Genomic DNA, 17,530 nt, shown 5'->3' on the forward strand with positions numbered 1-17,530 from the left:
AGAAGCACCCCCCACTTCCTGTCCAGCCTGTTCCCAGAAAAAAGTTGGGAAACAATTCATGTTGGTCTGCTTGTTTCCCATGAGCCCCTTCCTATTATATTTTGTAATGCACTTGCTCTTGCAGTCTGGGTTGCTCAGATAAGTTATTAACACCGTGACACAAGTGACACCAGGGTCACACAAATCTATTCCAAAGTCACAGACCCTCTCATTAGAGGGGGAGATGGGGCCCCCATGGCCCAGGTGTGCCATCCCATCCCCACTAATAGAAACAACCTGAAGTGAACATGCCCCAGGCACCCACTGTCCAGGTAGCCCACTCCCGCTGGACACCCATGTGCCACTTACATGCCCGGCTTGGCTCCGGCCATCATGACCATGCGCAGAGCAATGCGCTTGTGCAGGTTCCACTTCTCCACCGCCGCCGCCACGCAGATGACACCCACCAGCAACAGGGTGGTGTTCTTGAAGTACTCCGCTGCCACCTACAGGGGGCGAGCACAGTCACCCCCAACCCAGCCCCAGGTCCGACCCCGGGCCCAGCCCCCCAGGAGCATGCGCCCTGCCAGACAAACTCATTCTCAACCAGACTGGCAAACAAGAAACAGGGAGTTGAAGGTTATTAAAATAGTCACTGTTATATGTATATATTAAAATTTTTTTTAAATTTATGCATACATACACACTATCTTGGGCAGGCATTATGCTAAGAATTTTACAGAGATTATTTCATTTAATCCTGTCAACCCTATAAACTAGATATTCTTATTCACTTTTTAAAAAGATATAAAAACACTATGAAGGCCCTGGCCGGTTGGCTCAGCGGTAGAGCGTCAGCCTGGCGTGCGGGGGACCCGGGTTCGATTCCCGGCCAGGGCACATAGGAGAAGCGCCCATTTGCTTCTCCACCCCCACCCCCTCCTTCCTCTCTGTCTCTCTCTTCCCCTCCTGCAGCCAAGGCTCCATTGGAGCAAAGATGGCCCGGGCACTGGGGATGGCTCCTTGGCCTCTGCCCCAGGCGCTAGAGTGGCTCTGGTCGTGGCAGAGCGACAGCCCGGAGGGGCAGAGCATCACCCCCTGGTGGGCAGAGCGTCGCCCCTGGTGGGCGTGCCGGGTGGATCCCGGTCGGGCGCATGCGGGAGTCTGTCTGACTGTCTCTCCCCGTTTCCAGCTTCAGAAAAATACAAAACAAACAAACAAAAACAACAAAACACTATGAATATAATTTCAAAGAATAAACATACGTAACTTTATCTTTTTTTTTGTATTTTTTTGTATTTTTCTGAAGCTGGAAAGGGGAGAGACAGTCAGACTCCCGCATGCGCCCTACCCGGCACGCCCACCAGGGGGCGACCAGAGCCACTCCAGCGCCTGGGGCAGAGGCCAAGGAGCCATCCCCAGTGCCCGGGCCATCTTTGCTCCAATGGAGCCTCGCTGCCGGAAGGGAAGAGAGAGACAGAGAGGAAGGAGAGGGGGAGGGGTGGAGAAGCAGATGGGCGCCTCTCCTGTGTGCCCTGGCCGGGAATAGAGCCCCGGGATCTCCGCACGCCAGGCGGAGGCTCTACCACTGAGCCAACCGGCCAGGGCCACTTAACTTTATCTTAATCACAAAAAATTATTTAAATTACCCTGAGTTTGTCCCCACAACTCATGTTTCTTTAGTTTTTTTTAGAGAATTATTTTTACTTTTATTAGAAAATAAAGACATGCTTATTATGGAAAACATCAAGATACAGAAATTTAAAGATGAAATGACCCTGAATCCTACTGCTGTTAATACTTTTGGTATATGTTCTTCAATTTTTTAATGTCTATATTGATACATAATTGGATTTATATAATATGTACAGTTTTATACCCTTCCCCCCCATTTTACATCCTACCCTGATCATTTTCTTATGAGATTTAAATTTACTGGGAAAATTCATGTTAATGGCAACATAATATACCATAAAACTTATTCGACCATTTTTTTATGTTGAAGATTTAGGTTTTGTTTCCTACTACAAGTGCTTAAACTGTTAACCTTACATAAATGTGTTTATTCCCTTGGGACGGAGTTCTTAAGGTGTCTTTATAACTAGCCTTAAGCCTTAAAAAAATTTTTTTTTAAATTTAAATCACTAAATAATTCAAAGTTCCAAAGAATTTCAAAATGGTAGTAGTACAAGGAATACTAACACACTATCTACATAGTTGTTTGTTTTTTTTCCTGAACCACTTGAGGGTATGTTACATACATTTGGCCCTTTACCCCTAAATACTTCAGCATATATTTCCCAAGAGTATGGATTTTTTTTTTCTTACACAACCATAGTACCAGTTATCAACGCCTTCCCACTTTTTAGTAATGAGGACATTGAGACCTAGGCCTGTTAAAAAGATGTTTCCCATGTTTGGGGTCCACGGGCCCACTCTTCATTGATTCCCTCTCTCACAGGGAACATTTTCTCACCTTTGCTGCACAAACTGATCAGACTTCAAAGCCCAGTTCAGGCCTGTGCCCTCCGGAAACCTTCCTTGTGACTCTAGCCTCTCTGACTGTGGAACGTTCTCTGCAGGCACCATCAGTGTGACACATCACAGAGCACTTAGGGTAACATTCCAATTGTTGCTTCATGCTTGTACTATTTTTTTTTTTATGTGAATCTCTCTTGTCTTTGGATTTTAGTCTGCAAAAGGCCAAGGGCTGTGTTTCTTTCTGTATCTCCTCTAACATCTAGTAGAGCAACATGCAAAAGTAGATGCTTAATAAATATTTGTCACATGCACAAGTCTTGTTCCCAACAATAGGACCGTGATAGGAATTGAGAAGAAAAGATATACAAAAAAAAAAAAAATTAACGTCTAATTTAGAAACCCCTCTTGCAGTGAGAAAACAAGAACATTTTTAACTGTAGGAAAAAGAAAAATTGAACAGGAGAGGAACTGTATAGTGAAAAAGATATAGTGTTAGATTGATTATTGGAGTAACACAACTTATGGTATACTAATGTCGGGAGGATCGGGACCTAAGAGAACAGAAGCCTCATCTGCTATCACAGGGAGTCAACTAATAATGTCTAAACGTGATAAGTGAAGAATTTAACTCAGAATACATATAGAAATGTGGAGCTTAATACCAGAAGAAGCAGTTCACAAATTTAAGAGTTACTGACCCAGTGTGGGGGAGGTGGAACTTGGTGGGGGTACCATGGGGAGAGGTTAGAAAGGAAAATGCTGGTTTTTCATTGTGAACTTTTTGGCGTTATTTGACCTCTAAACTCTGCCTGGGCACTTTGATAACGTAAAAGTCAAAATAAAGGCAGCCGATCCCCACCCTCCCTTCTCTCTCTTGCCCTGTGCCTGGTTGAGGAGTTTTGTGTGGGAGAGGGGACACCTACCCTTTCTGTGACCATTTCCTAGAGGAAGAGCCCTCTGCTTCTGGTTAACCTAGTTCTTGTCCCCATCCCTACTTCTCACTAACATTGGCACTGTGCTCCCAGTGGGCGGAGAACCCCTTCCCTCCCCCCCCCCTTCCCCGGGCTCTGCTGGTTTCATTGGGACTGGCTGCCAGGGGTTGGAAAGCCTGGTGCCAATGGGTGGAGATGCTGCCCCCTTGTGGAAGGTGGAAACCTGCAAACCTGCAAAGATGCCTGAAGGCAATGGCTGAGCTGGGGGCCTAGGACTTCTCTCACTGCTTATTTACTCTCCCAGGATATCTAGGAAGGAAGTCCTGGCACTGGCCCTAAATATCTGGACCCAGGACCAGCTTTAGCAGGATGCTGGCTCTGTGCTGTTTTCTTATTGTGTGTGGTGGGCTCAGGTCTATTCACATGCCCTCCCGCCCCCTGGTCAGTGATGATGATGCGACGTGCTTGGTCAATGAGCCTGAGTTTGCCCCCTAGTTTGTGATCAGGGAGTAATGTAGTTGAGTTGTGAAGAGTGAGGTCTTTTCTGTTAGCTAGGATTTGGCTGTGTGACCTCGGAAAACTTATTCAATCTCTCTGGGCTTCATGTTATTCATCTAAAAATAAACAAGGATGACGTAAGTTCCTATCTTTGGTCAAGCTGCTGTGATGATTCAGTGGCACATGCACACCAGCCAGCATGGCCACCACATTGACAACCAGGATTCCTGGCTGTGCTGCCCGTTACTGAGTGGGTCACACAAAGGCTGACCTGGTCTGAGGCCCTTAGCACGCAAGAGTGGACCCAGGCACTAGACTGCCTTTTCACTTTTATAAATTAAAATCTCGTCCAAAGGTGGTATTTGTTAGCTGTCTAGCCCACTGAGTTTCTTTTGCAATAAAACCTTGGTTATTCAGAACTCCTCATGGAACACTGGAGTTCTAGGATTCTTAAGGATTATCTTAATCATTTTCTAAAACATGTTCATGCTCACGTTTGCACTAGCAAATGCTAATTACCCCATTATCTAATTTCCAAGACTAACATTCTGTGCATCGGGAAACTCGATAAGGAAGCTTGTTAGAATTATTTGCGCAGAGAAAAATATATTTTTGACATGCATTCTTGTCCCATGAGTCGAATGCGTGGGTTTTGTGACATTTGCGTCGGTGTTTTTATTGCCTTTCTGCTTTTCTGCTCTGTGGTTTTTCTCAGTATGCCAAGTCACTGGGTTTGGAGAGCAGAGGTGTTCCTGGACTGTGTGTTAGAAGGGGCGGGCTCCAGGGGTGCCGCGTGGAAAAGGGGCAGCGGAGGATAGCAATTAAGAGCTTGGGTTCTGGACTTCAGGCTGCCTGGGCTTACTGGCTGCACGTCCGATTGCCTAGATGAGTTGTCTGCTATTGGACAACCTGCTGGACCCTCGTGACTCATCACCCCAACCTTTTCAGGGGTGATTAATGGTATGAAGCTCACTGAATCCATCATGACGTGGCCCTTCGGTGAGATCACGCAGGCGGGCTCTCAGAACAGCGCCTGGCGTATAGGAAGCATTTAGTACGTGCTCGTGATGATCATGGAAGAAGTAAGAAAAGACAAAATGCTTCAAGATGAGAGCAAGGAGGGTTAGGAAACAAGTGTGCCAACATGATCGAACGGGGGGATAAGAGAAGGAAGTGGCATAAGGACTCACAGACATAGATTCCTTCACATTTTTATCAGTGAAGGGTCAGAGCATCGCCAGAGCTTCCTGACCCAGCCTGGACTAAGAGGCACAAGGACAGAGGTGCTGTTGAATGGAGCGTGTTAACTAACCAGTTCATTGTTCGCGAATTGCAGGTGGCATCTATAAGTGACGAGCTTTTAAAAATGTGACTCTCTTTGGATACAATTGCTCTCTAGATAGTTTTTTTTTTTTTTTTCTTTCTTGTGGGAGAGACAGAGAGAATCAGACAGGAAGGGAGAGAGATGAGAAACATCAACTCTTCGCTGCGGGTCCTCAGTTGTTCCCCGATTGACCTCTCATATGTGCCCTGCGGGAGGCTACAGCAGATAAATAGGTTTTTAAATTTTTGAAAAGTTGTATAAAAGGGGCAGGGGGAGTATGGCTGTATCCCTAGAAGTCTAAGGAGAGTGGGAATCCAGGTCAACCTCAGATTCACGCTCGGAATCGTCTAAAACGCGCACGACGCCCCACGAGGTAGGAATTTCTATTAATCTTAGTTTTCAGATGAGTGCATGGCACTTTAGAGAGGTCCTGCAACTTGCTCAAGACAAGTTAGCGACAAAGCCGATTCCAAGTCATGTCTGCCGCGCTCCCAGCGTGCGTCCCTACCCCTTCCGCACGGCCACTCCCCTTGCCCACGGTGGCAGTGGCCAGGGACCAGCAGGGTGTGTGGCTGTCTCTCTTGATTTGGGCATTTGGTGGCATCAGAGGGTGGGTGGGGTCCCCACAGAAATGCAGCCAATCAGTGCCCTGCTGCTGGCTGTTGGCCTCACAGACCCAGGCTCTCTTTGCAAGTCAGCTGTCCTTGGGCCCCTGCTGATAGCGGAATGTTACCACTCCTCAGGAGACTGGTAGTGGCCTCTGGCTAGGAACTAATTTAAGGTTTTTTGTTTGGTTTTGGTTCATATGAACAATTTTGCAGTGAAAGCCTGTAGACCCCAGGAGAGGACGCCTGGACCGGCTCTCCGCCCCACCAGGGCCGGAGCCCACAAGACACCGTTGTGGCCAGTTCCCCATTCACGCAGCAGAACCCAGCGCGCCTGGCTCTGAGCCCTTTCTGGGGACAGGACGCTGTGTCTGCTGGGTCAGGGTGTGTGGGCTCCTCCAGATCACCCGAATCACCTACTGGAGGGCCGAGGCTTCCCAGTCACTCCACTGCCCATGGGAAGTGCCCGAGCACCTGGGGCTCTGCGTTCCCATCCCTAATCAGAGCTGGACTTTTTCTTCCATCCATTGTATGTATTGGATCTCCTAAGATTTGAATTAAAGAAAAGGTGTTGTTGCTTTAAAAAAACCAATTTTTTTTTCCTTCAAATTGTACCCTAGAGGAATCTCAAGCAGTGAGCACGGATGAGTGCAGACCTGACCCAGAAGTCGGCCCAGTCCCGCATGGCTGAAAATGGGACATAAAGAGCCCCAGTTCTCTCAGGACTGTCCGAGAGCTGCCCTTGTGGGGGAAACTGGGCTGGGTCTGAGCCCAGAGGCAAAAGGGCTGGCTCATTGTCAGCCCACAGGACATTAGTGGGGCCCCTAAAGGCTGCGAGACCTATAGGTTCCTAGTTCCAGCCCCTACTTAAGGCCTGGGTGTGGCACTCAGCTCTGGGAGTGTCTGGGTGGCTGGGGGTGAGGGGCGGCCTGGACTTGGGCAGGTGGCTGGGCCCATGTGCTCGGCCTACACCCCCGCAGGCCTGTATGCAGGGGGTCAGCCCCCATAGTGAGTAGAGGCCAGAAAGGCAGAGATGAGATCCAGTGCCCCTGGGCTGAAACAAACAGAGAAAGCTGGAGTATTGGCACAGGTCAGGAATCCAGAGGGTCAGAAAGAGCAGGAACACACAGAGAAGCAGATTCGTGACATCAGTCTCAAGCTTCACTTGGCTGCAGTGGCTGTTTTGTTATCGCAGCCGGAGCTGCCTCTTTGCCTCTCTTGACCTAGAAGGAACTGGAATCTGAATAAGACTTGCTGGGAGCTTGCAGTGAAGGGCCACTGAGGCCGCGGAGGCTGTGTGTGTGTGTGTGTGTGTGTGTGTGTGCGCGCGTGTGTGCATGCACGTGCGCACTGGTGGGAGGGGGCAGAGATAGGGAAAAAAGTAATTACTCCCAGAGGTAGTTCCTGAGCCTGGACATCTCGGAGACTAACCCAAGCCCCCGCATTCAAACCAGGCTGTTTACACCCCCAGAGAACCCTATGCCCCCACCTCTACGCCGTTCTCCTGTAAACAGTAAATTTTAGCTTGATTGGCAACACGTTAGAAGGGCTTAGAGAACTTTAGAAGCAAATATAATAACAATAGTGAGAGTCACAATGGAAGCAAAAAACAAAACCCCCAAACCTAAAAATGTATCTCAAATACAAGTTCGAACTCTGTGTATCAGCAGAGGGAAGTAGTGGGCAGATGCCCACAGGAAGATCACAGATTGCTCCAGGTCAAAGGGCCCTCAGAGCCCCCCCCCCCCCCCCCCGGTCCCAATGCACAGAGCCTAGCTCCAGCATCCTGACATGGTCACCTGGCTTGCACTTCCAGGAATGAAACCAGGGTTGCACATGTAATCCCTTTCCACCTTCCCTCCTATTTTGAGTCTCTGGTTCTGGTTGGACCTGTGAGACTGATTCTGCGTTCAGCTGTAGAAGCCAGCAATCATGTCCGTCTAGTTTTTTTTGTTTTTTGTTTTGTATTTTTTTCTGAAGTTGGAAACGAAGAGACAGTCAGACAGACTCCCGCATGCACCCGACCGGGATCCACCTGGCACGCCCACCAGGGGGCGATGCTCTGCCCATCTTGGGGCGTTGCTCTGCTGCAATCAGAGCCATTCTAGCGCCTGAGGCAGAGGCCACAAAACCATCCTCAGCGCCTGGGCAAACTTTGCTCCAATGGAGCCTTGGCTGCGGGAGGGGAAGAGAGAGACAGAGAGGAAGGAGAGGGGAGGGGTGGAGAAGCAGATGGGCGCTTCTCCTGTGTGCCCTGGCAGGGAATTGAACCCGGGACTCCTGCACGCCAGGCCGACGCTCTACCACTGAGCCAACCGGCCAGGGCCATGCCCATCTAGTTTTCCCTTCATTCCTCATTGACTCACACTCTCGTTTTTTTTTTTTTTTTTTTGTATCTTGGCTGTCTTCCTCTGAATGAGCTCTATATCTTGAATCTGACGCTCTGGACACCTGTGTTTATCAACTCAGCAGATTTTGGTGCAGTTTGGCCACTGCTTAAGGGAATAAATTCAGGGGTCACACAATCCTGGCTACAGTCTTGATTACTCACTAGCTGTGTAGCCTCTAGCAAGTTACTTAACCTCTCTGAGCTTCAGTTTCTTTCTCTGTAAAGATAAAAATAATAGTCACTTAGGCCCTGGCTGGTTAACTCAGGTGGTTATAGTGTCACCTCGATATGCTGAGGTTGTGGGTTCAATCCCTGGTCAAGGCAGATACAAGAATTAGCCAATGAATGCATAAATAAGTGGAACAATAAATCAATGTTTCTCTCTTTCTCTCTCAAATCAATTTTTAAAAAGCCACTTTATAGAGGGTTAAATACTAGAATGCATGTGAAGGACTTCCCCTAGTGCTTGGCATATGGTAAATGCTGGAAATTTTGGCAGCCACATTGGTCTGATAGATGACTCACACAGAGTTTGTACTCAACTAAGAGCCAAGGGTCTTTTTCACACGAACTGCTAACATTTATCCTTATTAAACTTCGCTTTGTTGGCTTTTGTTCTTTGTCTCCTCCTGTCAACATTGATTCTGTCATCGTACAGTAGCTGGCCCATCCATCTTTAAGTCATCTGCAAATCCAATAACATGCTTTTTATATTCTCACTGGCGCGCTCTCTCCAGTCCGATGCCCGTATGCTACTCAAGATGGCTCAGGTTCAGCTGTTCAGCCAGCATTCACGTTACGCGGCTGTGCTATCGTCCAGCCCACACTGGCTCCTCTGACTGAGATATTTTTTTGTGAAGGCGCCAAAGAAAAGGTTAATTTATGTTCAACAACTTCTCTTTAAAAGACCAGGGAAATTAGAAAGCCTTTAGAAAGACTTCAATCAAAAAAATGGTCAACATAAAGTTTGGGCATTTGACAGGGTAGATTTCATTTATCTAAAACATTCCTTCATAGGGAATTACATAAATCCCCTGCGATGCCAGGAAACAGGGCATTATAGCTTAGCAGGGGTCCCCAAACTTTTTACACAGGGGGCCAGTTCACTGTCCCTCAGACCGTTGGAGGGCTGCCACATACAGTGCTCCTCTCACTGACCACCAGTGAAAGAGGTGCCCCTTCCGGAAGTGTGGCAGGGGCCGGATAAATGGCCTCAGGGGGCCACACTTTGGGGACGCCCGGCTAGGGTCTTCCATGATTTTGCTAGTGGCGTGTACTTTCTCTCTGTCAGGATAGAAACGTCTCAAGGTCAGGAGTCATTTCTATTGTTTTATATCTTTTTTTGGCACCTGCAATCCTCAGAGAGGAAGCAGTCTAAGTTTTGCACACAACAAACTCTAATACCTGCTGACCAGCAGGTCACTGTAAAAGGAGCCACTTATAGGCACACATCAAGCCGACAGAGGGAAACTCGGAAGCATCAGCCATGACATTTATGAGGGCAGAAATTGTGTTTCATTATTGTCACCCTCAGGGTACCTGTAACATCCTATATTGCACCTGGTGGATACAAAACTCAGAAAATACTTTTCTGAATGTTGAGTGAATGGCACAAGGGACAGAAGCCACAGTCCCAGAGTCACAATGACCCTGCTATTCATATACCTGCCTTCATATGGAGAGTACGCTCTGGATACACCATCAAGAAACCCTGAGGGCCCACAGGTCAGAGACCTCATAAATCCTAGAGGGACAAGAAGATGATTCCTCTGGAATAGGGGGCTCCTGCTGATGCCCACCCAGGCTAGCCTTTCTCAGTGAGCATGGCACATGCTGGCATGGGGGGTGGCTGGTGGCGGTGGCCCAGTTCACTGCCTCACAAAGCGCTATAACCCATGTCCTCTCTCTTAGTGGCATTTTCTTCTCATCTGAGTTTGACATCCAGTTAAACAGACTATATTTGGCCATAACTGCTCATTGTAGCGCAGTTGCTAAATGTTATCACCAGCCAGTCATTGGTAAGACAGATGGCGTAGGATTTTTCACCTCCGATAATAACACTTGCCCTCGCCCCCTAGCCCCCCACTTTGCCCATCTCCAGCCATTACAATGCCTAACCCTTCCCCGATGGCCTTCTTTTTCTCCTTGCAGTCACGTTCCCTCGCACACTACTGGAAGGGGCCGTTTGAGGGAGACAGAAGTCAGACGTGGAGGGAGAGGGACTCAGGGTCCAGAACAGCATGTGCAAAGGCTGAGTGCTAAGGGATTGTTCCTGAGGGTGAAACCTTCAGCCTTCTCAGGTACTTTGTGCCTCCCCCTTCACCTCAAACCCTCTTTCACTGGCCTGGCATTGACCCGAGCACAGGGCTGGGCCGCATAGGGGCTAACCTCGCTGGATCGGAGGACTCCGAAGAACGGGTAGAGGAAGGCGGGCACCAGGGCTGCAGCTCCGAGAGGCACGGCCTCGGACACCCAGTACACAGCGGTCACGATCAGCACGTATGCGCATGCAGCCTCCTGGAAGGGGAGGGGGTGGGCGGTTAGTCACAAGGATGGCCACTGGCCCTGAGAATCCGGACGAAACCCAGGGCACAGGCACTCTCAAGGTGGAGCTCTCAGCTCTGACTTGGACTGCAACAGGATATTTTGGTGTTAAGTTGATCGGACGCAGGCATTCTTGGGATAGTTGAAGGTAGGGATCAAATTGTGCGATCGGTCCATGTGTGAGCTCTGAGATGGGCACATTTGGGGCTGGCTAATTCCTTGCTGTGGGTGGTGGTGGTGGTGGGGTTTATCCAGTGCATGGTAAGATGTTTAGCAGGATCCTTGACCTCTACCTATTAGATGTCAGTAGCACCTTGCCAGGGACAACCAAAAATGTCTCTAGACATTGCTAAGTGTCCCATGGGGGGGGGGGAATCATCGCTGTTCGAAGCCAGTGCCCTCAGCGGTGTCTGTGCTCACTGGTTGCTCTGTGACTCCCTTCCACCTGCTGTGTGCACGTGCACGGGGAAGCACTCTTCCAACAAAGGCAATGCAGAGTGCCCTCACCCGGAAGGGAAGGCCTGGAAATTGACCAGCGTTCCCCCAGCCCACCTCACTTTGCTGGTTTTACCTGTGGGTGCAAGGAATAAATCAACATACGTTCTTAAAAAAAAAAAATTAGCCCTCGTTAACCTTGGCTTCCAGTAAGGCTAGTTGCCTGAAATGGCACTGATGAACAGTCACTGGTGTACTGTTGGAAGAGGTCACTGTGCAAGGGCCTTAACAACGGACTTGGAGGGCCGCAGTATGAAAGATCCAAGGCGACTGTGGCTTCCTCGATTTACACATACTGTAGTTCTCAACCATCTGGGCTCAGGTCTGACCTGCACTGAGGCTGGCTGGTATTCAAGGAGCCCGACAGATCCTGTTCTGTTTAATCTCTCCCCTGGGTTCAGAACAGGCGTCCTCACATTCTTGCACAAAAGTTACAAAAGGTCGCCATGATCAGTGAGGGTCATCGGTGAGGGGTTAACCCAGCGTGGCTGGAGGGGCCCTGGCTCCCTCATGATATGCCTGGATTATGGGCCTGGGGCTTGGGACATGGGAACTGACCCCAACAGTTGTTGACTGTAGCTCCCACTGAGAATTCCTTGGGGGCCAAAAGATCACAGAAAAGTTAAACATTTTTTGGAAGTGCTGATAAGACAACTGACTGAATAGTGAAAAAAAAAAAAAAAAGGCTCCGTTTGGGAAAGAATGTAATTTAGAGAAATGTCCCCTTTGTTGCAGAAAGAAAACTACACGAGGAGTTCAAAGCTTTTTAGCCCACTTGAGCCCACTTGTTCCCCTCCCTTCTCTGGGAAGGAGACAAATAGCAGTTGAAGATAAAGGGGACAGAATGTCTGCCCCTCACTGAGAAGTGCTCATTTCTTCCTGAGAACCTTGAGGGTCCTGTCTTTGTCATCCCAGGGACATGAGTTAAGGGAAGGGAGAAGGAGAGACAGATTGAAAATAATAGGAACTTTCCTTGCACCATTTTGCTTTGAATTAGGAGAATTTGGGTAAACCAAGGTAAACTTTTTGATTGCAAACTTTTTGTTGTTAAGAATTAGAACAGGTTACTGGAGGGTGTCACCAAGCCGGTATTAAGGACAGAGTAAACTACCTTCGTTGTTACCTGGGCCTTCCTTAGAGCCGAGGAAAGACCAGGAGACCACTTTCATTCACCTGTGAAGTTTACACAGACTACCTTCTACCCCTTCTCAATCTCCTCAACATTCAATAGGTAAGCTTATATTCAGAAACCCCAAAATACTCCGTGAAGTTTGGTTATAGGGATCCTGTGTCCCCACATCTGGCCAGTATCCAGCAGGTAGCTCCATCAGTGTGGGTTGAACTGAATTGGGCTCCTCTGTTGGCCAACAGTTCTCTGTTATCTCTCAGAGAAAATATTCTGAGCACCCCAGGCCCCTTATCGCTGCCACTGGTCAGCAGGTGTGCAGGGCTTGGCAGGTGTGCAGTATTCCGGCAGTGCCTTTAAGGGATAGTATCATCAGTTTTTTGTTTTGTTTTGTTTTCCTCCTGCTTACAAATAAGGGGGAGAGTTGATAAGTAGCATTTCCCCATATCAGATCGTTCCTGATCCTGCTGTGACCTGATGCTGGCCTCTGCTCCCTTTTCAAGCATTGATCTCGACCACTCCAGTGATATCCCACCCAAACTTCACAGGAAGGGCTTGTGGTCTGTGTACTTGCTGTCTCGGTGACTGGGAGGCCTTTTTGGCATCAACCTGGGAGTTGGGTGTAACTTTTGTCCCCCCCCAGGGGGGGGGACATCGAAACAGGGCTTCATTACGGAAACCCTCTCTCGTGCCCTCTCTGTAACATGGTAAACTAAGTCTGGGCCCCTGGTATTAGGGAGCTGGGCAGGAGACAGAGGGAAGGTCATTTTAACCTTTCCTAAAATGTGGCCAGTCACTTTGAAGGACCATCAGAGTTGCCAGTGAGGAGCTGCCACCCAGGTCACGTCTCTCAGCTCCAGCCCAGAGCAAACAAGTTCGTTTAGGAATCTTAAGGATGAAGTCTCAGAAGCTAAAAGTTTGATGCAAGGTAGGATGGAGGGTGACCTCAAGGTGCTTTTCTGCCATTGAAGAGGGAGAAGAGCAGGGCCCCTGTTGACAGTGAGACACCCAGAGAAGTCATCTCTGCAGGTCACACTGGGGTGGGTGGCAAGCAGGCTGCGTCCAGTGCTCAGGGGATTAGCCACCCTGGGCTCCACCTAGCTGTCCCTGTGGCTATGCGGGTTAAAACATCTGCCCTCCACTAACCAACGAGCACTGACTGGGAAGCTCTGAGCTACTGTATTTCTCTTTTGTTAAGGTACTGGTTCTCAGCTGGGGGCAGTCCTACCCCCCAGGGGATGTTGGATAATATCTGGAAGTATTGTTTGTTGTCATAATGGAGTTTGGGCAGTAGGTATTACTGGCACCAAGTTTAGAGGCCAGGAATGCTGCTAAAAATCCTACAATGCACAGGACAGCTCCTGCCACCACAAAGAATTATCTGGCTCCAGATGTCAGTAGTGCAGCTGTTGAGAAAACTTGTTCCAACCGAAAGAGAAACTCAGTCTGAAAAAATGGGCCTAGGCAAGAAAGGGCACTGTCCGTTGGTCTTAGTAAGCCCAGCTTAAAAAAAACTCTCTGCCAAAATTATGTATGGACCCCGTCCGAGCAGAGGCCCACCTGTCTCCCCCTTTCTCTCCTCTTTCCCTCCCCACCACACCCCTCTGGCCTCAAATGTAAGATTAGATTATTTTGCCTACTTCAATCATTTATTTTATTTTATTTTATTTTTGTGGCCATTTCTCACAAGTCATTGGTAAGTAAGAAGCTCAAAGACGGGGTCTCAGAATGAAATGTGGGAACGCTGCATCCCACAGTCCGGGTCCCCAAGGATGGGGCTGACTTCAGGGGACACAGCAGGTGCCTGATACTGCTGTGGAGAAGAGAGCGATGATCTTCCGATAGCATTCCCTTAAATCCATTTGCTACTGAGTAAGAAAAGAAAAAGAAAAAGAGAGGAAAGGGAAAGGAAAATCAGCTCATTTAGACAAAGCAGAAAATTGACTGGTGTCAGGCCAAGAAAACTGTCAGCAGCGATCACTGTCGGCTAATCCCAGCCCGGTTTTAATCAGCGTCTCCTTGGCATTCTGGGGTGTTTATTCTAGTAAAGATTTAAGTCAGTTTGTTTTTCAGAAGATGCATCCTAATCCCCTCTATTTAACTTTATAGCTTAATCTTGGTTACCAAGTTACTCAGGGAGCTGCGTGGAGGGCGTGCTTCCCCTCCCACAAACATGCTTAACCTCTCCCTGCTTTCTTTTCCTAAACTCTCAGGGGTAGCGCCAGGGAGGGGAAGGGTAAAGCTACTAAGGGGAGGAAGAGGAAGGAGGAGGGGGGAGAGGAGGAACAGGGAGGAAAGGAAGGGAGTCAAGCAGTGGTCTGAGAAGCAGGCCAAGCACAGAGCCAAAGCCATAGCTCCTTGGCTCATGCAAATGTGGTAAAAATCTAGGTCACGGTCTAGAGTTGGAGTTGGGGGCTCTTATTTCTTATTTATCATGTCATTGGATGTCCCGCCTTTGAGAACACAGAGAAGAAAACACAGTGGAGAGAAGCAATGAAAGGGCGGCAGCAGGGGAGGAGGGCGAGGCGCTGAGCTCTGCTTCTATTCAGTTCAAAGGGAACTCAGGAGATGAGGTTGCAAATCCTGGTTATCAGAGCCCACGCCCCACCTACCGACCCATTCTAAGTGCACCAAAGCCCCTGGGGGCCACACCCCATCCCACACCCGTCTTGCTGTCTCTCCCCCATCCTCTGCTCCCTGTCACCAAGAGGAGGTCTTCCGCACCTCCAGTGGTGCCCACATACAGATGGTCACATGTTGCATCCTGACAACTATGGGACAAGGGTGTCCTCCTTCTTATCAGCACATGGGCCCAACCCTGCCGCCAGAGCCCCTCCTGTAATCTCTTTCACTCTTCGGGGTGCTGGGAAGAGGGACTGGGGATGACACAGAGGGACAAGAATGACAGTTTCTAGGAAGAAAGTGTTTTATTTAGCCTTCCCCAGGAAAACACTCCCTTTCTTCAAACCAGCCGGAAAGCACCCTGAGAAGCTGTATCCATGCCCCCTACCCTCCACCTACCTCCCCTGCTTGACCTCCCACCTGACCCCGTGGCCCCAGAAGGGGACAGGCCAGTACTCACACTGCTGGGGTGGAGCATGGGCAGAGGCAGCAGCAGCAGCGGCACCACGATGGACAGCAGCAGCTTTCTTGCCCGGAGAAGGCCCTTCAGCAAGCCCATCCTGAACCTCTGCGCGCCGGACCCCCCGAGCCTGCTCCGCTGGCCAGATAAATGCCTTCGCTTCCCGCGATGGGCTCACACGCTGTCCAGAGAGACTGCTCACACCTCTCCCGGCTTCCAAGAGTCCTGTTTCGTCTTGGGGGCAGAATGGGAGGGCAGTTACAGCCCTGGCTTGCCCAGGAGGCTGGGCTCCTTGCCTCCTGTTTTAGGTGGGATTGGTGAGCATGGTTTTATGCCCAGCCAAAAGGAACCGGGAAGGGATGGTACATGGGGCATAGTGGGTTCCTCTTTGTTGGATTAGGACTAGAGGACCTTCATTCTAGGACCAGCCAAAACCCCCTTAATCAATCAAAATGCCTCCTCTGCTGTAGCTGTTGGTCTTGAAGGAGTCATTTAAAGGCTTTTGTTTTTTAAAATTAAAGATGCCAAGAATACATCGTGCTCTTCATTATTTTCTCTCTCTCTGACGACCTGTTGTGGGCAGAATCAGTTTCACTACCCAGCTATGCTCACTGTACCCCCCTTCCCTTAAAAAAAAATCTAGTACCCTCCCCCTTTTCCTTATATCAAGCCCTTAAAGTTTGTCGGCAGGAGAATGCAGACTGCAGATAGGACTGGGCTTCTTCCCCACGGCCTGACACCTTAACTGAGTTCAAATTTCTTTCCTTCAAATTGCTTTCCCACTTATAATGTGCTTTGAGCTTGGGACTCAGGAGCAGGAAAAAAAAACACAAGTCCCCAAGACATTCCTAGTTGTCACGGGACAAAATCTTGCGGGAGGCCCACCTTAACTTTCTTTCACCTATGGGAAGCCAGACAGAAGCAGTGGCCCCGCCCATTTCCACAGCCAATCAGCACGCCCATAAGAATGAACCAGTATCTCTTCTGAAGGCGCTTCTTGATTGGTCCCAGCAGGGGCATGCTGATTGTGCAGAATTTAGGCAACTTGCAAAGCTTATTTTTGTTTCTCGAACATCCCCAGGGCTGGAGTGATGACCATCCTTGGAAACATAATCCCACCTCCGTGGGCACTGCTTTGTCATAGGTGACCCTAGGACACAGAACTTTCTCTGGGAGGGGCACTGCTGACCTAGTCCTTAGGTGATGGGTCAGGTGGCAGGGAGAAAAAGAAAATCTTAATTCTGGAGAAATTAGCCCCAGAGCGTACAATAATACACGTTTCATAATTCTCTGGTGGCAGAGAGCATTTGATAAAAGTGAGTGAGTCAGCAGAGGGTGTCAGACTATAAGAAAATCCAGACCCTTTTAGAGAGAACTGGAAGGAGAGCTGTCTTTCTGGATCCGATGCCAGTCTCATAACAAAGGTCCTTGGTGCCCAGTGGTCTTTCAGGCTAGAGTAGGTGCTGCGACGCTCCTCTCTGACGCTTTTTACCAAAAAAGAAGCAGGAGGCTCCCTTAGGTTGGACTGTAAGGAGGAGATGGGAAGATAGGGAAGCTGCTGACAATTTCAAGGACAGGGCCTTTGCAGCAGGTGGGCTCCAAGCTTTTGCTGCTTACAGATCAGGAGAAGCCGTTAGCCTTTCTCTGAAAGGACATGTGGATATGGGACAAGGAAGAGAAAAAAGAAGGAAGAAAAAACCCCAAATGTTCTAAAAGTGGTGGTCCTCGGTAACATTGCCTTGATCTCAGAGATGCTGAACAGAGTTAAGGGTTACAAAACCCATGTTCTCTTAAATTTGCGGAAGGTAAAAAACGGCATTCCAAGATCTGCAGCTAACCCAGTTGGAAATGATCCCCAGGCTAAAGTTAAAGTGACTGGAAAACTGACCTCAAAAAACCAGTTCTTCTTGACTTCTAAGACAGGTGCACCTGTGGACAGCCTTGATCCCTTTAGACATTATGTTGCTATTATAGGATGGGCTATGATGACTTATCTCTTTAAATGCATGTTAAAGACTATTATACTCACTACATTTGGACCTTATTTTGCAATGATTTTGAAACTCAAAATGAAC

General features: G+C 48.8%; 1 protein-coding gene across 5 annotated transcripts in view; it reads right to left on the reverse strand.

Annotated features, from left to right (window-relative positions):
• The window catches only part of SLC13A4 (solute carrier family 13 member 4), a 37,687-nt gene extending 21,426 nt beyond the window's left edge, over positions 1–16,261 (reverse strand). For 2 of the 5 annotated variants that reach the window (XM_066262367.1, XM_066262363.1), the window contains exons 1-3: positions 15,456–16,261; positions 10,597–10,725; positions 349–485 (exon numbers count right to left, since the gene is read on the reverse strand). In XM_066262367.1, coding sequence (XP_066118464.1) covers positions 349–485; positions 10,597–10,725; positions 15,456–15,554 — 365 coding nt within the window. In that variant the 5' untranslated portion in view covers positions 15,555–16,261. The remainder of the gene's footprint in view (positions 1–348; positions 486–10,596; positions 10,726–15,455) is intronic. The other 3 variants (XM_066262364.1, XM_066262365.1, XM_066262368.1) reach the window with 3 other exon arrangements.
• Between the last annotated feature and the right edge of the window lie 1,269 nt (positions 16,262–17,530).

The sequence above is a fragment of the Saccopteryx bilineata genome, chromosome 2 (assembly GCF_036850765.1).
Source record: "Saccopteryx bilineata isolate mSacBil1 chromosome 2, mSacBil1_pri_phased_curated, whole genome shotgun sequence".
In the NCBI taxonomy this organism is placed as follows: Eukaryota; Metazoa; Chordata; class Mammalia; order Chiroptera; family Emballonuridae; genus Saccopteryx; species Saccopteryx bilineata.